Consider the following 23,958-nt stretch of genomic DNA (forward strand, 5'->3'; position numbering starts at 1 on the left):
GGGCTCTGTGCTGACCCCTGAGAGCCTGGAGCCTGCTTTGGATTCTGTGTCTCCCTCTCTCTCTGCCCCTCCCCACTTGTGCTCTGTCTCTCTCAAAAATAAACATTAAAAAAAAAAAAAGATTTGATACGCTTTCAAAAGCAGAGGTAAGGGGCCGTTGAAGTATGAATTTGTGTTTAAGGATCGGGGGTTGGCCTGAGGAGGGAGGTCAGATCTGGTTTAAGAGCAGTTCGGTGGTGTGGAATCATGAGCGCCCCTGGGGGTGTGTTCAGGGGTGCAGGGCAGGGGATAGGGTAAGAGATAAAGATGGAAAGATTTGTTTTGAAGTCGGTCATAGAGGACCAGAATTCTGTGTGAGCAAGAATAATCTGGTGGTGGTTTGCGGGTTGGGTCGCTGGGAAACAGACCCTGGGGGACGTCTGTGGGAGGCAGGTTGCAGGGAGGTTATAGCTGCAAGGCTGGGTGAGGGCAGGGGAGGGAGTGATGGGAAGTCAGATGGAAGAACCGTTTGGGAGGGACCGGGTTGAGCCCTGCTGAAACCCTCAGAAGTTGGGGAAAGGCACTCTTGGAACCCCCCTTCAGGAGGTAGAACTGGAAGGCTTCAGTGTGTGTGGGTGCCCGGGGCGAGGGCAGGTGAGCAGACAGAAAAGGGCAGATGGTGGGATGTTCTGGGCTGGGCTGGCACGGGGGGGGGGGGGGGGGGGCACCCGAAAGAAGGGGGAGGGGCTCCCAAACCTGAGGGAGGGAAGCGGGAAAGGGGGGAGTGTAGTTCCTGAAGCCTGACGTTGACAGCAGCAGGATGGAACTTCCTTCGTCTGAGGAACTTGGAGATCCACCACGAGGGGAGGGGGTTTCGCCCTTTCGAAGGGCTCTGTGTAGTGGGTGTAGTCGCGTTGCGTCATTCACATTGTTGTGCAGACCGTTGCCGGCATCCACAAAGGTATTTGAGCAGGGAAAGTATGAAATAAAGGGCTGCTTACATAGTTTTTAGTTGGAGGATTTGATTGGACTGCTCGTTTTTTCTCCCTTACTCAAAAAGCGGCTTGTGATGGCTTGTGGGGATGCTGGGAATCCCTCAGCGTGTGCATGCGCTCCAGGCTGCGCAGCCCCGTCCTGCCCTCCTCGCGTACACCGAGGTGCTTTTCTTCCAGAAGGCATCGCCACTGAGCAGCGTGCTTTAGATTCGTTGGTCGTCTTTCCCCGTCAGAAGGAAGGACCCGTAAGACTGTTCTCTCCCGACCACAGGGAACAGCGGCTCTTTTGCTCTTTGGTGTGTCTCCGGTGTCTAGCACATACTCACATTAATTTTTGAGTAAATGAACAAGTTTAGGAAAGTTGACATCGATTATCAGAAGGGAGAGCTGTGGTTCGTGAGTTCAAGCCCTGTGTCGGGCTCTGCGCTAACACCACGGAGCCTGCTTGGGATTCTCTCTTGCCCTCTCTCTCTGCCCCTCCCCTGCTCACTCTCTCTCTCAAAATAAATAAATAAACATTGAAAAAGGGGGGGGGGACAAAAGGGAAAAAAATGGATACAGGCATCAAGTATTCATTAGAGTTAGCTTATAATAAAAATACATACCAAACAATTCTTTGTTCTTAAATATTCTCACAGCCAAAATTTCGAGGCAGATTTGATCAGTTACACAGTTTATGAAATAGAGATGTAAGATAAGCCATATGCTCTGAAGAGTCTACGCATTACTGAGGTCAGAAAATTACTTCTCTTGAATGCCTTCCTTCATTAAAAAAATTTTTTTAACGTTTATTTTTGAGAGAGAGCAGGGTAGGGGCAGAGAGGGGGGGGCAGAGGATCCGAAGCAGGCTGACAGCACAGAGCCCGATGTGGGGCCTGAACTCATCAACCATGGGATCATGACCTGAGCCGATGTTGGATGCTTAACGGACTGAGCCACCCAGGCACCCCCCGCCCCCGCCATTGAATGCCTTCCCTCATAAGGAAGGTACTATTTGAATATAATAAATACCATCCTCAAAACACATCCTTCTGGTAAATACAAAAGACAGCTTTCTGTATGGGTGGGAAACAGTTGGGATGGTTTTATCGTATTTTCGGGTTAGACCTACGCTAATGGTGTTAAATGGTAGTAATGCTGAGGTAGAGAGATGCTGGGGACAGTTGGGAAGGAGGGAAGGGAGAGTCAGGCACAGGGACTAGATGGTCTTCATTTACGTGGAGCCACTGGTCCTAAATGGAAGGGATGGTGAAAGAGTAAGTCTTGAGCCTGTGTGGTTGTTTTAGGAAGTGGGGAGGTTGAGAAGGGAGAGCGTGTAGGCCGAGACTAGACCCAGTACCTCTCCTGCCATGGAAATAGCTTCATTTTCTGGTTATAAAAATAAGAACATGCTTTTTAAAAGTGCCAGCCCCCCCATTCCCCCCCCCCCCCAAATACTAAAAAAGTATGTATAGAAAAAAATATTTTGCAACATTGTCTTAAGTATCGTATTTTTAGAGCATACCAACAGGCTTTAGGGGAGCCTCTCGTAACTTTTCTGTGTGTAAGTGCTGTTAGCCTGACATTTTTTCTTATGAAATGAAAATATAAGATGGCTTTCATTTCCAAAAAGCCTATTTTCGGGATTACAAATTTGCTTCCAACTCTTACCATAGTTATTAGTAGCTTTCTACAATTCACTAGGAAAATTTGTGGTAACCTCACTGTCCGCAGAAGCTTTTCAATGATGCTTAATTTGCGTATTCTTGCACTGTTCATAAATGACCACCCGGAGCTTGCTTTGCAACTGACTTTTCTGTGGAACCCTGCTCTTCTCTGTTCTCGCCCTCACCCCTTTGAAGATACCAAATGCCTGTTGTGGTGTCCACACGGTGCTCGGTGGCGTCCCTGCTGACTCTGGTTATACATCTGTTGTCCGGAGTCTTCCTTTACTTTTCGGAAGAGCAGCGGCCATGCCTGCCCATCTGCCTTGTCTGGCGTGGAAACAGTCTCGCGTGGTAGAGGGAGGTTGTGGTCACGGTCACGCTCCCGTCTTGGTTCTCTCAACGCACCTTATCGCGTCCGGGGATTTTGTTTGAAGGTCTGTGCTCCTCTGGGCCTTTGCTCACGCTCACCTGTATTTACACAAGACATCCTGTTTTCTTAGAAGCCGCTTTGCTCAGCGTGGACGTCACTGGAACGTGTGATCGGCCTTCCAGTGAGGTTCGTGTTGCACTCATTCCACTCACTCCACTTCTGATGATGCAGCAGGGTTCTCTCGTCTTGCTAATAGGATTATAATGAACACAAAAAGCACATACAAATAAAGTAAAGAGTCGTTAGAATTCAAAACGCATAATGTTAGCACCACCCCAGGGAAAGGTTTGAAGAGGAGTTTAAGGTATGGGGAGATGCACCAGAAAGTGAACTAATAGCAGTCTGTCGCTGCTGTTTCCACCTGGTCACGCGTGTTCTTTTCCTCTTGGGAAGAAATCTCGGCCTGGCCTGATGCGTGTGTTTCTCCCTGTGGCAGGTGGGGACCGGGCCCACTTACGGGAAAGGGTGGTGGGTACAAGAGTCAACATTGTGTAGGGTGCGCTCGATGTAGCGTCCTGTCCTAGTTTTTACTTTGTGCGTTGCCTTTTCTTTGGTACTTGTTACATGCACCAAAAGTACATTAAAATTTGGTCATATGTTAGTAATTTTTTTTTTTTTTTGAGTAAGCTCTATGCCCAGTGTGGGGCTTGACTCACGACCCTGAGATCGAGAGTCTTATGTCTACCAACTGAGCCAGCCAGGCACCCCTAGTAATTTTTTCTTTTTCTTTTTAAAGTTTATTTATTTTGAGAGAGAGTGAGGTAGGGGCAGAGAGAGGAGAGAGAGAATCCCAAACAGGCTCCACACTGTCAGTGCAGAGAGTCCTATGCGGGGCTCGAACTCACCAGCCGAGAGATCATGACCTGAGCAGAAATCAACAGTCGGATGCTTAACTGACTGAGCCATCCAGGCGCCCCAGTCATTTTTTTCTATTGTTTCGTTTCTGTGTACACAAAGCTGTCATTCTGACTTAGTTGCACGAGTTTTGCATTTCAGGTCTTGCTTAGTCCAGCTAGAGAACAGCAACAACAACAAAAGATAAAAGATAAATTATTTAGTAAAGCTTATGTAATGTATAAACGTATAACGTGAGAGAAGTTTTGGAGTTACTCCCCTCTCCCCCAGTGGACGGCTCTATAAATTCCCAAAGAGCCTGTTTTTGTCTAGCATGTTGTATTGACCTGTTTATTCTGATACTCCTCTCCCTTTGTTTTAATTCCTCCATCATACAAATTGTAAAGCTTTCTGTTTCATTTTGAGCCTATTAATAACCCTGATAGCTAAATCTAACTGCACAGAAATACTCTGGCCCTGGGGGGTGGAGGGGATGGGCAGAGGGCGAGGAGGCGTGGGAGGCACGGGCTTCCAGTCAGGGAATGAACAAGCCGCGGAGATAGAAGGCACAGCATAGGGAATATAGTCCATGATACCGTCATAGCCTTGGATGGTGACAGGTCGGAGCTACACTGGTGAACACAGCATCACATCAGAGAGGTGAGTCGCTGTGTCGTGCACCCGGGACGAACGTACCGTTGCGCGTCCGCTATACTCAAATGAAAACATTTATTAAAAAAGAAAAGAAGCACTCTGGACCAACCCCAGGACAGATGCCAGCATCCTCAGTAAAATCTTAACAAGCTGAACCCTGCAGAATAGTGAGTGACCAAGGGGACTCTTGTCAGGGATGCGCCCGTGATGCATTCCTGTTACTGCTAGGACTGTGCATGAAACCCCTAAAGAACAAATACACCCATGTGATTGTGGATCCGCAGTAATACACATGGATGTCAAAAGGCATTTGAAAAAAAACCCGCTTTCATTCTTCAGCTTAAAAAAAATTTTTTTTAGTGTTTATTTTGAGAGCGTGCATGTAGGCACGTAGGGAGGGACAGATACCGGGAGATAGAGAATTTGAGCCGTCTCCAGGTGTCAGCATGGAGCCCGATGCAGGGCTCGGTCTCATGAACCATGAGACAAAGATCTGAGCCGAAATCAAGAGTCAAACACTTAACCAACTGCGCCGTCCAGGCGTCCCTTATTCTTCACGTTTTAAAGACAAAGCAAACAGCAACAAAAAAACAATTTAGAACTGTAGGAAAAGAATAAAAATGCTTTAATCTTTAAGTAATAGTTGTTGAAAATCAGTACTAATTATATGAATATTTAAAAGTCAGGAATAACAAAAAGTATGTCATATATTTTTTAAAGATTTTATTTTTTATTAAAAAAATTTTTTTTTTTAATTTTTTTTTTTTAATGTTTATTTATTTTTGAGACAGAGAGAGACAGAGCATGAATGGGGGAGGGTCAGAGAGAGAGAGGGAGACACAGAATCTGAAACAGGCTCCAGGCTCTGAGTCGTCAGCCCAGAGCCCGACGCGGGGCTCGAACTCACGAACCGTGAGATCATGACCTGAGCCGAAGTCGGACGCCTAACCGACTGAGCCACCCAGGCGCCCCTTAAAAAATTTTTTTAATGTTCATTTATTTTTGAGAGCGAGAGAGAGAGTGCCTGAGTGGGGAGGGGCAGAGAGAGGGGGAGACACAGAATCCGAAGCACCTCCAGGCTCTGAGCTGCCGGCACAGAGCTCGATGTGGGGCTCGAACCCACAAGCAGTGAGATCATGACGCTCGACTGACTGGGCCACCCAGGCGCCCCTGTTAATCACATTTTTAAAGCAAGTTTTAGCCAATATGGGGAAAAAAAGACCAAAAGTAAGACACAAATAATGGAAACAAGGAAACCAAATGTGTTATCAAAGGAAGATCTATATTAAAAATCCAGGAAAATCAACTTCAAGTGAGAAATGAGGGCTAAGATGTGTATCTGAATATAATATTTAAGACTTACTTATTTTGTTTATTTATTTTGACTTTATTCATTTTGAGAGAGAGGAGGAGAGAAGGAATCCCAAGTTCGTGGGGCTCAGAGTCACAACCCTAGGGTCATGAACCGAGCAGAAGTCAAGACTCGGGGACGTTTAACTGACTGAGCCACCCACGTGCCCCGATAATTTTGTTTACTAAGTTAATTAAGAAAAACGAAAATCTTAAAAAAAGGTAAATTACAAGCACCGCATGTTATTTAATTGTAATTAGCTCATAAAATAAAGCTCACCTCACTAATCATTTAACAGTTACATTTTTGCCTACCAGATTAGCAGAATACAAAATGTTTGCAGCTGTAGTCAGTTTAAAACTGTGTAAATAGGGACTTCACTAAATGAAATTTAGCTCATATCCACAATAACTTATTTTAAACTCCGGGGTGTATTCTACACTGATATAAACACTTGGGGATGAAATGCCTGCCTACGCGTTCTCGCCTTCGAGGAAGGCCGTGGAAGGCCACGAAAGGACTTCGTGCTGCTGCTGCACCTGAGCGCTGGGTGGGTGGGTGGGTGCTGTGCAGAGTTCTCACTGATGATTGGGAGCGGAACTTAGCCAAGCTGCTTATTCAGATTGTTAATGTCCTGAGAAGTGGCTTACTTTGTTTCCTTTTCCTTTTCCTTTTCCTTTTCCTTTTCCTTTTCCTTTTCCTTTTCCTTTTCCTTTTCCTTTTCCTTTTCCTTTTCCTTTTCCTTTTCCTTTTCCTTTTCTTTCTTTTCTTTCTTTCTTTCCTTTTCTCTTTCTTTTTTCTTTCTTCTTTCTTTCTTTCTTTCTTTCTTTCTTTCTTTCTTTCTTTCTTTCTTAACAAGAAAGAGTTAAGGACACAGCAGTTGAGTTTGACGGTTCTTACATGCTGGTGTCTCAGATTTGTCAAAGTTGGCTGCCAGCTTTAGTAAACAGTGAGAGTTTGGGTGCTGTAAATGTCAGGTGCCTTTGGTCCCAAGTCCCACACCCTTCTGTAACCTTGAGGGTGGAGTTTATCAAGGGGATTGGGGGTGGGGTAGGGGAGATCCCATTTGGAAGGGGACAATACATGGCTCAGTTGGTGTGTTCTCCGAACCATCTTTGTGAACTTGTCTCCTCTCACCCATTTGAAGCCAGTGGGATGTAGTTAAGGGAAACCACTGGTTAGCAGAGGAGAGAGTTCACTTTGGATGCAGCACCTCCCTAAATGCCTAAGAACTACCTGCCTTCTGTCTAGATGGTCAGCGGCCATCTGCCTCAGTCCTCAGTACCTCTTCCTGTTTTCTTTCTTTTATTTTTATTTCTGTTTTATTTTCGTATACTTTAGTTTCTTTATTTCCATCTTTTTCTTTATGAAATCTGTTCCCCCCAATTGGAAATAGTTTACATGTCTGACTGTCCTATTAAATTTTTTTTAATTTTTGAAAAAAGAAGGGGCACCTGGGTGGCTCTGTCGGTTGAGCGTCTGACTTTGGCTAAGGTCATAATCTCACGGTTCGTGAGTTCCAGCCCCGTGTCGGGCTCTGTGCTAACAGCTCAGAGCCTGGAGCCTGCTTCAGATTCTGTGTCTCCATCTCTCTCTACCCCTCCCCCACTAACGCTCTTTCTTTCAAAAATAAACATAGAAAATTTTAAAAAAGAATAGAGTCAATTTAAGTTTTTTTTGTTTTTTTTTAAGTTTATTTATTTTGAGATAGAGCACAGGCGGAGGAGAGGTAGAGGCAGAGTCCCAAGCAGGCTCTGTGCCATCAGTGCTGAGCCCAACGTGGGGCTCGAACTCATGAACTGTGAGATCATGACTTGAGCCGAAACCAAGAGTTAGATGCTTAACTAACTGAGCCACCCAGGGGCCTCGTTTTAGATCTTGTTTAAAAAAGAGATCAAATGGGGCAATCTGGCTGGCTCAGACCCTTAAATAACCAACCCTTGATTTTGGCTCCGGTCACGGTCATGGGGTTCGTGGGTTGGAGCCCCATGTTGGGCTTCATGCTGACAGTGTGGAGCCTGCTCCAGATTCATTCTCTCTCTCTCTCTCTCTCTCTCTCTCTCTGCCCTGTACCCCACTTGAGTGTGCTGTGTCTCTCAACATTAAAAAAGAAGATATCATATTGCAGTAATTTCTTTGAGACTCTTTCTGAAGTCTTTCTGGATTTTATTAGGTGGTTGAAGTAAACTTGAAGTGACTTGGAATGGAGCTCCAAAAACCTCATTATTATACGAAGAGATTTTTTTCTTTTTAAAGCTTATTTTGAGAGCGAGCAGGAGGGAGAGAGAGAGAATCCCAGGCAGACTCCACACTGTCCGCACAGAGCCCTACGCGGAGCTCGAACTCACAAACTGTTAGATCATGACCTGAGCCGAAATCCAGAGTTGGCTGCTTAACTGACTGAGCCACCCAGGCATCCCTGTGCTAAGAGATTTAAAAAAAAATTTTTTTTGATGTTCATTTTTGTGAGAGAGACAGTGTGAGTTGGGGAGGGGCAGAGAGAGTGAGACACAGAATACGCAGCAGGCTCCAGGCTCCGAGCTGTCAGCACAGAGCCCGACACGGGGCTCAAACCCACAAACAGTGAGATCATGACCTGAGCTGAAGTGAAGTTGGACGCTTAACCCACTGAGCCACCCAGGTGCCCCATCTGTTTTGTTTTCTTTTAATACTTATTTTTGAGAGAGAGCACAAGCGAGGGAGGGGCAGAGAGAGAAGGGGAGAGACACAGAATCAGAGAGAGAGAGAGGGAGACGCAGAATCCGAAGCAGGCTCCAGGCTCCGAGCTGTCAGCACAGAGCCCGACACGGGGCTCAAACCCACGAATCGTGAGATCGTGACCTGAGCTGAACTCGGACCCTTAACTGACTGAGCCACCCTGGTACCCCAAGAGGTTTTTTCACCCTGAATTTCTTTTCTTTTCTTTTCTTTTCTTTTCTTTTCTTTTCTTTTCTTTTCTTTTCTTTTCTTTTCTCTTCTCTTCTCTTCTCTTCTCTTCTCTTCTCTTCTCTTCTCTTCTTCTTTCTTTCTTTCTTTCTTTCTTTCTTTCTTTCTTTCTTTCTTTCTCTTTCTTTCTATCATGTTTATTTCTGAAGGAGAGAGAGACAGAGAGTGAGCAGGGGAGAGGCAGAGAGAGAGGGAGACAGAGAATCTGAAGCAGGCTCCAGGCTCTGAGCTGTCAGCACAGAGCCTGACACAGGGCTCGAACTCACGGACTGTGAGATCATGACCTGAGCTGAAGTTGGACGCTCAACTGACTGAGCCACTGAGGCGCCTCACTGTGAATTTCTTTATAAGCAGTTGATGACAAGGAGAGATGGTAAGGAGAGGGAACCCTCCCTTTGAGGTTGCTGAGGCCACCGAGGGGTAGGTGAAGACGAAAGAAAGCAAATTCCTGTATTGATACGTGAAGTTGAGTAACTTACCTAGTTTTATTGTGCAAAAGTAAGTAGATAAGGAGGTAAGACCTGTTGTATATTAAGTAAAGGAAAACTTGTGCTTGAAAATTTTATACCCAGAAGCCTGGAGCAACACTTCGGAAACTCAGGATGCAGCGAAGGGTTAATGATTCTCTGCAGCGAAGGGTTAATGATTCTCTGCAGCGAAGGGTTAATGATTCTCACCCTGCGTTGGTGGCGGTGGTGGGAGGGACCGCCTTCGTCCTGTCCACCTGCCCTGGCCGGTTGGGGGCAGGGGTGGTGATCATGGGTTGCGTGTCCCCCAAGTGATGTGGTTCAGTGTGAAAGGGAAGGGCAGGGCCGGCCCTGCGCTGCCACCTTCAGGGCGAGGGGCGAGGCTGGCACAGTCCACCGGATGCCAGCTCGGAAATACAACTTTTTGAAAGGAGAAACACGTACCCTAAGTTGGAAGGGCTAGGAATTGAACTGGCATAAGTATAGGTGAGCAAGGAAACTTGACTTCCCCAAAGCTATGGAGGGCAGGAGTGGAGCCAGGGGTCGGGAACCAGAACTCTCCTCCTGTGGCTTAGCCCTGTTCATCCACCTCCATATTGGCTGCGGTCTCTCAGGCCACCTTTCTTTTCTCCTTGAGATTGGAACTGTGGCTTTCGGCAGCTCTTGGGCTTTCATGGCACAACTTCCCCTTGGGTTGGGACTCCTTTTCTTTAAGTCCAGTTTGAAAAATCCTCTAGAAGATCTCATTCCCCTGGCTTGAATCGCGTTCATTCACCCATTCTTCTGGGCCCGCGCATCGGGGCCTTGTTTGACAGTTCCTACTAGAAATAAATAGGTGGCTGTGAAGTGTTGGATGGGGGTAGGTAGTATTTCTCCAAACCGCAAAATTCTGAAGAACATTGACTCTTCTTTTTATCGTCTGTGGCCCAGTGAGCAGTTTTAAAGGAAGAGAGCAGGTTTGCAGAGTATGTTGTTGGACTTGCAACACTGTCATGGATTTGACCAGGCTTAAAGATGAGGAAAATGAGACAAGGGAAGGAAAGAAGGGAGGGAGAGAGGAAGGGAAAGGAGAGGAAGAGGAATGAAGGAGGGAAGAAAGAAGGAAAGAAGGAGGGCGACAAACCGGGAGGGAGAGTCGACATCCAGCCTAGGTCTGCCGGGCGTCCTACCACACTCTGTGCCCCCAAAGCTGGGGTGCAGATTTTCTGTTGTGAAACGAAATTCAGAAGCCCTCCCAAATCCTGTCTTTATAATTTTTTGTCCCCAAACATAACAAAGTAGGTGGAGGTTTATGTGAAACTGCAGAAGGCGGAGGCAAGGCCTGACTTCGTGTCCCGTGAGGGTAGCAGATCCCGTCAGAGATGAGCGAGGGCGCTGCTGTTCTTCGTTGAAGCACAAGCAGCGATCTGCTTAGGACCCCGTGTTCGAGAAAGCTTAGCTGAGTGTGTGAGGAAGATGTCGAGGGGCAGTACTGCAGGTAGCCGAGCTTCCTTGAGCGTTGTTCCAGGAATGTGGTCCAGAATTCTCCAAGCGCATCTTTTCGGAAACACATTGGCAACATCTTTGCGAGAGATGTGATCTCGGGCTTGTTTTGCTTCTCTGCTCCCTATTCCTTGTTTTTGAAACGTGGCAAAAGAAAGTGGTTGGAAGTGTTTGGGGTTAGGAAATCACCTAGCTCTGTAGCCCATGGCATGGTGTAAAGAAAAGAAAAATCTCATTTTAATAAGCAAACCTAAAGTTTGCCCAAATCTGTAAAGATGATTAACTTGATGCCTCTTAAAATCTAGACAAAATATAAAGAAACGGTTGCAGTTTTTTGCTAATACATTACCCTTGTCAATATTGATTAACTAATGGAAACTTGGAGGAAATGAATGTTTTCTCTGTTAATTTTAAGTGACTTGGTTTGTACTGATCTAAATTTTTAAAATTAATATGGCCGTTTATTCTTACAATAAGGTCAAAACTATTTAAACAAACCGTGTTGATACTTAGTATCTGGATAAAGGGTCTGTTGGTGATTTCCAAGGTTCAAAATGAAGCCAGTGTAGAAATCATCCCTTCATAGAAATGCACCTCACAGCTATTTGAGGTGTAAGTAAACTTGGCGGGAACACACATTCCCTGGAGCAGGATGCCACAGCCACCCCGACTCCAAGGAGAATCCGTGCTGGGCTCTCAGTACCAGTTTGTGTTTGGCTTTGTTAGCCGGAGGTTTAGTCAACCGTTGGGCTTGGCAAAGTGGATTACAGTGAAAGCAGCACGTTTCCCTGAGAGTCAAGTATAAAATGTATAGTTGGGTCTTTGAACGTTGACCTCGTATTTTTGCAGAGGCTCAGTGAAGGTTTATTTTCATGTGATTGATAAAAGAAATGGTAAAACATTATTTCAGAGTACAATAACTGCCTTTTTAGCATTTTTCTGAGCTTACTGAGAGAAATTGTAAACATAAATTAATGCTAAAGTAAACTGATGGGTACAGTGAATCTCCATGGACTCACATAGCCTCAAGTTACAAGGTTGTGAGAAGTCAGGTTTTATCCATCCCCCGTGATTTTGAAGCACTTCATAAACATCATACATCATTCATCATCTGTCTGTAAATATTCCATAATATATCTCTAAAAATGGGGTTTAAAGGACTAGCAGATTACCATTACCACATTAAAAGATCAGTAATTATTTAGTATTATTAATGTTATAGTAACGTCTTAGTATTGTCTAATATCCACTTAGTCTTCAAATTTTTACTTGTTTTAAGTAAATTTGCAAATTTTTTTAAGTTTGAGTTCAGTTCTTTCTTTTGTTTCCCTCATGGTGTGTTTATTGAGTTTCCAGGCCCTGCAGTGTGGTCTCTGCTGGTCATGTGTGTCCTTGGGTGTCCGTAACCATGTTTCTCTGTGTGTTCTGTAAATTGGTGATTGTGTCTGGGGGTGTGGACGAGCTCAGGTTGGTAAGTGAGGCGAACATTCCTGAATGGTTTGTTTATCAGGAGACACATAATATCTGGTTGTCTTTCTTTTTTCTTTTTAATTTTTTTTTTTAAATGTTTATTTTTGAGAGACACAGAGAGACCGAGCACGAGCCAGGTGAGGGGCAGAGAGAGAGAGGGAGACACAGAATCTGAAGCAGGCTCCAGGTTCTGAGCTGTCAGCACAGACCCTGGCATGGGGCTCAAACTCACGAACCAGGAGATCAATGACCTGAGCCGGAGTCGGACGCTTAACCCACTGAGCTGCCCAGGTGCCCCTTTTTTTACTTTTTAATTTTTTTTTTTGTTTATTTTTGAGAGACAGAGAGACTGAGCACGAGCCAGGCGAGGGGCAGAGAGAGAGAGGAAGACATAGAATCTGAAGCAGGCTCCAGGCTCTGAGCTGTCAGCATAGAGGTTGAACCCATGAACTGTGAGATCGTGACCTGGGCCGAAGTGGGACGCTTAACCGCCTGAGCCACCCGGGCGCCCCTTGACAGCTTCCTTTTTATTTAGTATGTATGAGATGAACCTAGAACGTGTCCCGCCCCAGACCTGAACTCAGCCGTTTCTCTGGAGATTCCCGCTCCCTGTGGGTGGTGCATCCTGTTCGGAGCCACATCCTGGGCAGTAGGGATGCACATTTGTACTGGGTTGGTCGTTTTTCCTAGACCTTTTCAGTGGACAGAACTCAGAATTTTTTTAAAGTACTGAAACTTGCAATTTGAATTCAGCACTATAGAGTTTGCATTTGTATTTTTATTTTAATATTTATTTTACTTTGAGAGAGAGGCAGAGAGAGAATCCCAAGCAGGCCCCACGCTGTCAGCACGGAGCCCGACATGGGGCTCGAACTCACGAACCGTAAGATCCTGACCCGAGTCAAGATCGAGAGTCAGAAGCATAACTGACTGAGCAGCCAGGTGCTCCTAGAGCTTTTTAGTTTCCGTATGCTCTCCCCATTCTCCTTTAGTTTTTTCCTTGAATAACGACTGTCATAAAAGTCTGCTCGTGCATCAGTTCCCATACTTCTGCCTACGCAAACCCTTTTTCCCAAAGCCTTGGTTTGCTTTTTGTTCATTTTTTGTAGACCACTCTGGCCCACAGTGATTTCCAGACTCACCACAGGTGTACATAGCTCTCATTTAACAGCGATGGGACACTCCAGGATTTACTGAGTTTTAAAAAGTGAAGCATAGGAAAGTACATACGTATTTTGTACAGCGTGCCATTACCAGGACCCCTGAAACTCTCCCCGACTGCTACCCTCACTCCCCTTGCAAAAGAAAGAGAGAGAGAGAAAAAAAAAGACAACTAGTGTCCTGATTTCAGATACTAATCATTAGTTTTGCCTGTTTTATTAGAACTTTAAAATTTTGCTTCATATTCATGATTTGTGGGAAAGAGAGCTCTTTCCAACTCATTATGTCCAGGTAACGTTCAGAAGGACAAATTTCCATGTTTGCCCCATCGAAAACTTCTCTGATTCAGGCAGAAACCCAACCACGGGCACTTCTGCGAAGTGTGTGTCTACCGCCAGCCAGAGTTTTGTGTTCTTAGCTGTGTCCTTCCCGCCATGTACTGGTACCCTTTGTGTGTTCCCCTTTCGTTTGTATTCGGAACATTAGCCTTTTACCTGTAACGTTGCAAATAGTCTCTCTGTTCTGGTCTGTGTATCGAGGCTTTATTGTGCTGGATTTAAAATACTTTGCGTGGTACAATTTGACTGTTGAGTTTTTTGGCCTTCCTGAGCCACCTCCAACCCAAGATTATGTAACAAAATTCTTTATTTTCTTTAAGTTTTGTTGCTTATTTATATCTTGTAGTCCATCTGGATTTGAATGTAGGGTGAAGACGTATCCCCGTCCACACAGATAGGGTGTTGAAACCTCTTTCTTTGGCCTTTCCCATTAAAAAGCTTGCTGGGCTTTTATCTCTGCGTGACTACTACACGTTTCCATCCACAGACTTTTGGACTTCTAGAGAAAGTTTCCACTTGTATCTTTCTCCTTCACCTTCTTTTTGTCAACTCGGTGTTGTTTGCCTGGCCCACATGCTACCATTATACTGAAACCAGATAGACCTGAGGCACCCTTGACCTTCTTTTTACTGAACCCAGTGGATTTATTTTATTTTATTTTTAATTTTTAAAAAAATATTTATTTGAGAGAGAGAGAGAGACCGTGCGAGTGTGGGAGGGGCAGAGAGAGAGAGGGAGACACGGAATCTGAAGCAGGCTCCAGGCTCCGAGCTGTCAGCACGGAGCCTGATGCGGGGCTGGAACCCATGAATCCATGAACCCGTGAACCTGAGCACATGACCTGAGCCAAAGTCGGATGCTTAACGGACTGAGCCACTGAGGCACCCCTGGTTTAGACCTCCTGTTTCCTGTGTAGTGTGTATTTATTATGGGCAACTTTCTCCTTTGGCTTCTTTGATAAAGCTTTTTCTTGGGTTTCTTCCTACTTCTCTGTCTTCCCCTTCTTAGTCACTTTTGTGGCCTCTTTTTTTTTTTTTTTTCATCCTCACAATAGTGGTATTCAGTTAGGTCTTCTACATAGGGTTCACACTTAGGCTCACCCATGGGTGATACCATCAGTCTTATGACTTAAGTTATCAATAATATTCTGATAACCCCCAAGTCTCTCTCTTTAGCTAAGAATTAAAACAAAACAAAACATACTTGTGGCCGTATGTTTTTGAAATGAATCCTATCATCATTTCTTTCCCTCGCCCCTCAAATTAACACAACTTCTGATGCTGGCAGGCTGAGTCTGGGGGCCCAGAGGGTCCCTGGCTGCCCGGCATCAAAGTCAAACGTGAGCCGGCAGGAGGGATGGCAGAGTTTTGAAGCTACAGACAGTAAGCGGGTGCAGGCACAGTGTCTGGGAGACTCAGAAAGGAAAGGAGAGGGCATCCCGTCTCTGTTCGGGGCCTAGGGGTTGTTACTGAGGATTGTGGTCCGGTGCACGTGCCCTGTCAGGCATCCGGGAGCAGGTTGGAGCAAAGCCCGGGCCCGGGGGTTACTCCCCAGAGCAGCGGCTGTGGTCTGGGGTACGTGTAGATGGCTTCCTCTGGTCGTTCTCCCCCGGTCCTTCCTTCCGTGAGACCTGTTCTGAGAAGTCCCTGAGTCCTTGTCCCCCACGAGGAGGACGTACACTGCATGCCGAGGCTTGTGGAGAGAGGGGGTGCAGGTCCCGCGAACGCCCCTCGCGCACCCTGCCTCTCTTGTCTCTCTCAAAAATGAATAAACGTTAAAAAATTTTTTTTTTTAAAGTAAGCATACAGTTCTTTGGTTTGAGATATAGTACAATTTCAAACTTCAGATAAGTCTACTTGGCCTTTTAGGCAAAAATTTAGGCTCATGAAGAAACCTTTCAAATTTTGAGTAAATAATTGTTTTTAGAGAGAGCGAGAGTAACTGAGCTCGTGTGTGCGGGGAAGGTGCAGAGGGAGCGAGAATCTTAAGGAGGCCCCATGCTCAGCGCAGAGTTCAGCACAAAACTCAGTCCTACGACTCTGGGATCATGACCTAAGCCGAAATCAGGAGTCAGACGCCCAGCTGACTGAGCCACCCAGGCACGCTACCCCTCCCCTCCCCCCCTTTTAAAGTAGGCTTCATGCCCAGCATGGAGCCCCGTGCAGGGCTTGAACTCATGACCCTGAGATCAAGACCTGCGCTGAGATCAGGAGTTGGGCACTGAATCTATTGGGCTACCCAGGTGCCTCCATTCATATTTAAATATAAATAAAATGTGACTTTTGGCTCTGTGTTTCACTGGCGCGTTGGGGTGTTAGATCCTAGCTGTTGAAATAACACCACCTGCTTAATTCCTTCACAATTTGAGGTCTTGGTTACTGACACACTGTTCAGTCTCGTGTATAGCATTCTGGTTGTATTACGCTTTCTTTTACCATCAGGCCGAACTCCCGAGTCTGATGGCAGAACACCTGTTCGGAGCCCCCAGCACATCCCTTCCCACCTGTTCTCTCACGAGGGCTTGGCTGCCACTTCTCAGAGCCAGTCCGTGCTCCCCGTCTGAGCTCTCCGTTGGTGATTTCTATATACAGTGTATGTGGATATTTACTGCCAGGATTGTGTTGACTGCTTCATAGGCATGTAGGTGTATCAGTGTGTGTCAAATTTTACAATATATGAACGTGCATTCCTACCGAATATCAGTTATGCCTCGTTAAAGCTGTTGAAAATTCGTACATAATATATACCATCAGTAGGTCATTATGAAGCCCGGTGTCTCCAGGAACCACCAGACTGTGGATTCCTCCTCACTTGGCCCACTAAGCTCCCTTCTTGGCCTGCGTCCTCTGGCCTCCCTAGTCCTTCGCTTACGTCTTCCTCTCTCCAGGCCAGAGCACTTTCTGGAAGAGAAAAATCTCACGATGCCGCTGCCATTTCTGTAGGGCCCCAGCTCTTGTTGTGAGACCACTCCTGTGTGCCAGAAGTTCTGGCTGGCCAAAGGGGTGACACAAACCAGACACATGGGGTCTTTGCTCTCTGCACGCTGAGTCTGCTGGGCCACACAGGAACCCCATCTGTAGATGTGCATCCCCAGGGTTACAGAGGGCTCGTCAAACAGACACGCAGAGAACGTGTACATGAGGGTTGGCTAAGCTCAGGGATTCCATTGAACCGGTGTGAGGTCCTCTGTTGGTGCTTCTAATAGGGCACCCTAAAGACCACCGCATAAGACCGATTCGACTTCCCTCTGAGCCGGGATCTGTGAGGGTGGGCCTGGATGCCTGTGTCTTTGCAAGTTCTGTCTACCACTGTAGGGTTACCTAGAGGGTGAGAACCTAGCTGGAGTCCAGGGCGGGAATAAGAGGTTTGGAAGGGGGTCATGTTTGCTTCCCTGTGGGCCTCCTTGTGCTACAGAAATGGAAACGTTTTGGCCGTCAGGTAGCATTTTGCTGATGGATCCACGTATATCCGTCGAATAGTGTAGAATTTATAACATGGTATTAACGTTCTGTAATTTATCTGTTGGGTGAAAATTATGTGCTTAAAAGTTTTGATCAGTTTTTTTTCTTCCCCCACAGAACTCAACAAAAATCCAGTGGAAGGCTTTTCAGCAGGTTTAATAGATGACAATGACCTTTACCGATGGGAAGTCCTTATCATTGGTCCCCCTGACACACTTTAGTAAGTACCATGCAACTGACACTAAAATAGCTCTCTTAATTGAAGTATAAACTATTTTGGCAAACTGAAGTGAAATTGTTTAGATCAGATGGAGTGGCTGTGGTGAGGTGAACTTGTTTGTATCAAGTGATCGTGTATAGGACTTACGTGTTCTGCCTGAAACTCTAGTGTCTAAAGCCTGCTGCTTTCTTATATAGCTAATGGTTTCTGAAATGTAGATGTTTTTAATACCTGGAATAAATTTATTACAGAAAAGCTATTTTTAAGGTAAAGCCTCTTTTAGATCATGTATTTTTTACTTGTTTCTCAGACATTGGGTTAATATTGGCAGGATAGGAGAAAGAAGAGAATTCTTGACTGAAATGTTTCTGCCTCTTCCTACTGTGCTTCACCCCCAAAGGGAACCCCGTAATTTCAGAGATCAGGCTTTCCCATCCTCAGCACTTTATCCGTTTGATTCCAGTGTAGTGTTAACCTGGGAGATTTCCTTTCGGGACACAGGTCACACATCAGCATCTTCACGTGGGAGAGAACTTTCAAAGTCATCGGTTTAGTGACTCTTCAGTTGGGTCCCCCCAGAAAACTGACCAGAGCCAAGATGTGTTGACCCTGAAATGAACCAGTGTTTACCTTTTCCCACTTTATAAAAGCGATTGTTTACGGCTAATCACTTTTAGTTACTCCTTATTAACAAATGTCAGAAAACAGAATGTAGTGGTATGAAAAAAATAACGGAAAAGGAGATGAGATTTCTTAAATATTTTATGTCCTACATTTTATTTTAGGATGTTTTCTTAATGTTTATTTTTGAGAGAGAGACAGAGTGTGAGTGGGGGAGGGGCAGAGAGAGAGGGAGACACAGAATCGGAAGCAGGCTCCAGGCTCTGAGCTGTCAGCACAGAGCCCGATGAGGGGCTCGAACCCTGGAACCGTTGAACCGTGAGATCATGACCTGAGGTGAAGTCAGATGCTTAACTGACTGAGCCACCCAGACGCCCCTTCTGTCCTACATTTTAGATTCAAAGACCACAGTCTTACTTTCTGCTCTGAATGTTTGCAGACTAACTTAAAGCTACTAATATTTAATGTTTGTTTTTTTTTTTTAACAGCAGGCAAAAGTTTATTAGAGTATAAGATCAGAAAGGAAGAATAGTACGAAAGCTCTCTTTACAGAGAGGGGACATTTGAAAGTGAATGCCCATGACTGTAGGCAAGGGTCCTTGTTTTGTAAGGTTCTGGTTGTCCCGCCCCTTCCCCCTGGCTCCTCCTTGGCTTAATAGCACTAGGTGCTGGGTCATTTCCATCATGTGAGGTGTGGTCTGTGTTCACACTTAGGTCTTTTGTGAAATTCCTGAGTCCAACCTGAGGGGAGTAGGCGGGGTCTGTTACATTCTTAGGAACCTTACCCCTGGGGTGGGGAGGGTTTGCTGTTGTCACGCACTCCCAGCGTTATTCCAAAATCTGTCTTTCCCCACCCAGGACCTCAGGTCCTACCCTTTCTCTCTCTGCCTCTCTTATCGTATCTTTTTCTACCATAGTCTTCCCACTGAACGCATGACTTCTAACTGCATTAGGAATCTGGGCAACGACCGATCTTAGCTCCCTCCTGCTGAAAGGAGGCATTGAGGGGCAGGTTCCGAGGTCGATCCAGAGGTCCGAGATAATGGCAGGGTGTTTGGAACATCTGGGCTAGCAGAATTTTCTTGGAGGTCTTATTTTTCTGGCATATCATCGGCTTCTACAAATGACATACATAGACTATTAGACTAACAAGCATTAATATTCTGAACGCAATGCCTCCTAGGGAGGAGACCACACCATGGAAAGGAAAGATGCATTGTAGCCATCCCAAAAGTCCCTGACATGTCTGGTCATTTTTTTTTTTAAACTTAACTACAAGTTCTCCTCTCTCTTCCATATTTATTTGGATATTGTGATATTGTTGGTTAGAATAATTAAGCAAGTTAACTAGTTTTTGGTTCTCGATCCTCGAATCTTCCTTTGGCCATCCAGTTTCCACAGGAACAAACTCCACGAGGAGTATTTAACTTTACCTCTCCAATATCCAGGTTACTCTAAGTTCAGGCAATTATTTATCCGTCCTGGAGCTAGTAGCACCGTCGTCCCTAATTCAGTCATAATGTCCCTTTCTAGCAAGGGAGTGGGGCTCTCTGCCTTTATCAAAAAAGAGGGCGGAAAAAAAAAGTCTGCCCATATGCACCCCAGGGGCTGAGAGAAAAATTTAGTCATAAGTTTTCTGGAGACGCCTCTAATAGCTACGTGGCATTTGGATGGTCGGCCAGGGAAAGGACGGAAAAGGCAGCTGAGTGTCAAGAAGGAACTCGAGCGGTTTTCCTTCTGTTTTCCAGAGTACCCGAGGCTCTGGGTTTTCAGTGGACAGTTTGTTCAGGGGGGCCACTGTGATGAGCCCCAGGACCGATCCGTTCCCTTCAGGGACACTGGGTATCTGAGCCCTTGCAGACTGAGGTCCCCGAGGGCATCCGGATCTCCAGTGACCGTCTCCACACAAGCGGCCTGGCTCACGGGGTTTCGACTTCGGTTGTCCCCTCTGAGAACACTGGTGTTTCCAGTGCCCTGAATGGCCTCGGCCTCGGATATGGCACTTGGTGCCAGGACCTTGGGAAGTCTGGTGTGACATAGTATGTAAGGCCAAGACTAAGACCTTACATTTTTTTCTTAAGCCTCCTTTCCTGTTCCTTACTTTTCTCTCAATCTTGGTTGTCATATACCCAATTGGCAGCTTGTAAAAGCTCCTCCAGGGTCCCTTCCCAGCCAACAGCCAACTTTTGTAGTTTTCTCCACATATCTGGGGTCGATTGAATGATGAATTTGTCCTTCAGAATCATCTCTGCCTCAGGGGTTTTAGGGGAGATAGCCTTATATTTAATGAGAACCTCCCTTAACTTTTCCAGGAAGGCCACCAGGGTTTCATCCTGTATCTGTATAATAGTGGCTCATTTAGTGTAATTTAAAGGCTTAACCTTAGTTCTTTTTAATCCTTCCAAAGTACAGGCTTGGAAATGGCAGTCCCACCATTCCCAGTGCGATTATCATAGTCCCAAGTAGGATCTTGGGGTGGGACTGCCTGAGCTTCAGTAGGGAATTCTGGAAAGCCTTTATATACTTATCCAGATCATCAGAAAATGTACCTAGATATCCTTTCGTCCGTCTTAAATCTTAGAGCGAAAAAGGTACTTGTAATCTTATCATGGTGGTGCCTCCCTGGGTGTCTCCAGCTTCTTGTAGGGGAAACACGCCTGTCACGCTACGGGGAGGGCCTGGGTGAGGTGGGCAGCAGGGAGCAGAAGTGCACGTTTGAGGTCTGGGTATATGGATGGAGGACCCGAGGCGGAGGCTGAGGTGAAAGCCATCGCTTCCTCCCTCTCTAGGTCTGCTTTGGGTACAGGCAAAGGGCCCTTAGCTGTTTACCCTCCTGATGACTGGACTTCAGAAAGGGTTGGCCTGACACCTACCTCGATTGTCTCTTAAGGCCCCCAAAACACTGAACATAGGGACTTCTCCCCATTTCCCCTCACATTTGCAGATCAAGTCCAATCGTAGGATGACATTACAATCGGTATTTCCCTCTGGCGGCCAGGTTTCCTCCTCCAATTTGCGTTGGGGCCAAGCCTCGGTGCAAAAAGAAAATGAGTTGCTGCTTCTTCAGGGTTTGTGGATGAAAGTCATCCCAGTTTTTCAGAGTGCATCCCAAAGGGGTATTGGCCTTGGTTAGGGAATTGCCCATCTATAGGAAAAAGAGAAAAAGGCATCCCTGTAGCTGGCCAGGAGAAACCTCACCTTCTAACCCCGCACTTTGGCTGGCTACGGGATCGGCAGCCAGAAGCCCTGTCAGTCTCTCGAGCTGCTGGGAGTAGTTGCTCTTACCCAGGCTTGACCCTACTTCCGAGAGCTGACCTGGTCTTCCGTGATTTCTCCTACTCCTGTTTCCTGCCCGCGGGACCTTGGGACCACGCAAGACTCTCCTGGTTTTGGAAACGTGCACTAATTTTATTTTGACCCAACAGTAATTTACGTATTGATCATCGGCCATTGTGGGGGGCTAAAAGGGCTAAAGATGAGGTCTGTTCCCCTGCCTTTTTCAGCAGTGCGCAAATAAATATGTTCCAGCCATGTGGGTATCCATTTTTGGCATACACTGGGCTAAGTTTAGCAAAATCGTCCATGTATCCCAGTAAAAGCCTTTGTATATCATGGTCATCCCTCGTATGGCACAGGTGTCCATTCCTGTGCTAAATGGGCACAACAAACATGGAGCATTTGGAGGCTGGCACCAAGGGTATCGAGGGTATCGCCATTGTTTTCCAGTCTTTGGATCAAAGGAGGGTCGGTTTTAATCTTAACCTGTTGTACTTTTAAAATCCGTTCATTTTAACCTTAGTCCTTCTTGACCACACATAAAATTCCTTTCCAGAGATTTCCCTTCACAAACCTTCTACAACTTTCCTTTGCATTCACATTTTGTCCCAAGCCATTTCTCTCCAAATAACCAGACAAAATTACTTTATTTTGCCTTCCAATAAAAATGTATTTCTTGTTCTTATCTTTCTTACACTTCTACTTTTCTACGTACCGAGTTGCTTTCCTTATTCCCATCGGCCTTAACTACATTTAGCAGAATTTTAACTCTTAGAAACCATAGTCTCCAGTGAAAACTTGGTAACCAATTGTGAACTGTCACACCAGAATTCTTTGGATGGCAAATTCGTGAGCCACTTAAGCACAAAGCATGTCTACCAACAGACCCAAATAGCCTTAGTGTTTCTGCGATGAGAAGTCAGAAGCTCAAACCTATGTTAAGTAATCAATGCTTTAGCACTCCAGTGTGTTTGGAAAAGACCTGGACGTCCAACGAATTGAATCCCATTTATCATGCAAGCAAAACTTTATAACGTTTCAGGGTACCAAAGACTGGAAGGCATCTTAACAATTACCCATGAAAACTTTGAGGCAGAATTTACCATCATTTTAGTCATCTTTTTGCTAACAAAGTGGAATGGAGATAACATGAACCTATTTGACCTCCAGGAAACCTAGATAGAGTAAAAAGTTTTATATTTAATACTGATAAACAGGTCTATCTCAAGCCAACACACTTAAAATAGCCTAAACATCGAAACTCGAATGAGTTTCACCTGCATTCACCTAAAAGTCAATCAGTTTGTTCTCCGTTGTCAGTTTTTATGTGGGGCACCAGTGGGGAGATCCGAAGTGGGCAGTCCGAGGGGGTGCTCTTTGCTCCTTGACAGGAGGGTGAGAGGAGCAGCTGGTGGTGCCTGGGACACTGAGGATGGTTTAGGAGACACTTGGTAGGCTGCACCCGAGGGGGTGCAGAAACGGGGTGGGAGGGGAGGCTGAAGAGGTGAGATTCGGCCGGGAAGCCTGGAGGCAGAAGAAAGCCCAGAGGACAGACAGCGAGAGGACACCTCGTCCGAAAGCCTGTGAGCTGGGACAGCTGAGCAGATGCACGTTCTTTTTCCACCACTGTGGGACTGGGGAGTCCATGTCGGGCCGGAGAGGACAGGGACGTTCCCTGAAACAAGAGGAGTGTGGGCAGCTGCTAGGGAATACTCCTTCAAGTCCCTGTCCTGAGTAGACTAAGCAGAGCCAGTTGGTCCTTGTTCGCACCCGCGTCTCGTGGGAGCCTGCCGAATGTCTTCTCTCCCATCACCACCGTGGGCGTCAGCGGCAGGAGGAGGGTGGTGAGCCCAGAAGGCGTTGAGGCAAGTCCTGCTCTCCGCTCCACAAGAGATGTTTGAAAATGAAAGGTAAACAATGAGACCCGGGCAGTGGGCCGTGGCCGGAGTGTCGGAAGTGGAAGCAAGTAGAGGGCCACCGTCCACTGCAGTTGGGAAAGCTGTGAGGCGGACCCTTTGGAAGTCTTCCGGATCACTCCTGGGAGGATATGCGAGGGATCAGTCCTGGGCTTTTCCACTCATTTCCCGAAGGGAGGGGCTGGCCATAGAGAATTCTACCAGCTACCCAAGCGGGGCGGTGAGGGATCCGGTTTTGCCGACGGCCTTCAGGCATCCACCAGACAACAGCCTGGGTCAGGACCCGTCGTTTGCTGTCTGGTCTCCCTTGAGTCCCGTGCGTCCAGAGGGTTTTCTCAAAAGGAAACTGGGGCTCCACCACACCAGTGTTCCCGACTGCATTGGGGGATCAGCTGGGGGGGAGACCCAAGGAGCTTGTCAGCTGAGACTTGAGAATGGCGGTCACTCTGTTCGCCCTCAACTGGCGGACGGGTGCCTGTTGTTTGGTTCGGGAACTTTATTTAGGTGGGAAAGAAAGGGGGTGCCAACCGCCCTTTGCTTACAGTTAGAAGACGTCGATACCCCGGACGAGCCCCCAAAGAAATGTTGCAGGATTTCTTATCAGAGTACCCGGGGTTCGTTGTCTTGCTGCAAAGAATGAAGGGGTGGACACAGAATGAGGGGCGGGCAAAAGTTCATGAGGGTGTAGGATCAGAAAGGGAGAATAGTAGG

The 23,958-nt window shown here is 46.3% G+C and overlaps 1 protein-coding gene across 1 annotated transcript in view; it reads left to right on the top strand.

Moving 5' to 3' along the window:
- The window catches only part of UBE2G1 (ubiquitin conjugating enzyme E2 G1), a 103,856-nt gene that overhangs the window by 50,798 nt on the left and 29,100 nt on the right, over positions 1-23,958 (top strand). The window contains exon 2 of the mRNA XM_053893244.1: positions 17,332-17,434. Coding sequence (XP_053749219.1) covers positions 17,332-17,434 — 103 coding nt within the window. The remainder of the gene's footprint in view (positions 1-17,331; positions 17,435-23,958) is intronic.

The sequence above is a fragment of the Panthera pardus genome, unplaced genomic scaffold, assembly GCF_024362965.1.
Source record: "Panthera pardus isolate Hobbes unplaced genomic scaffold, ASM2436296v1 HiC_scaffold_3, whole genome shotgun sequence".
In the NCBI taxonomy this organism is placed as follows: domain Eukaryota; kingdom Metazoa; phylum Chordata; class Mammalia; order Carnivora; family Felidae; genus Panthera; species Panthera pardus.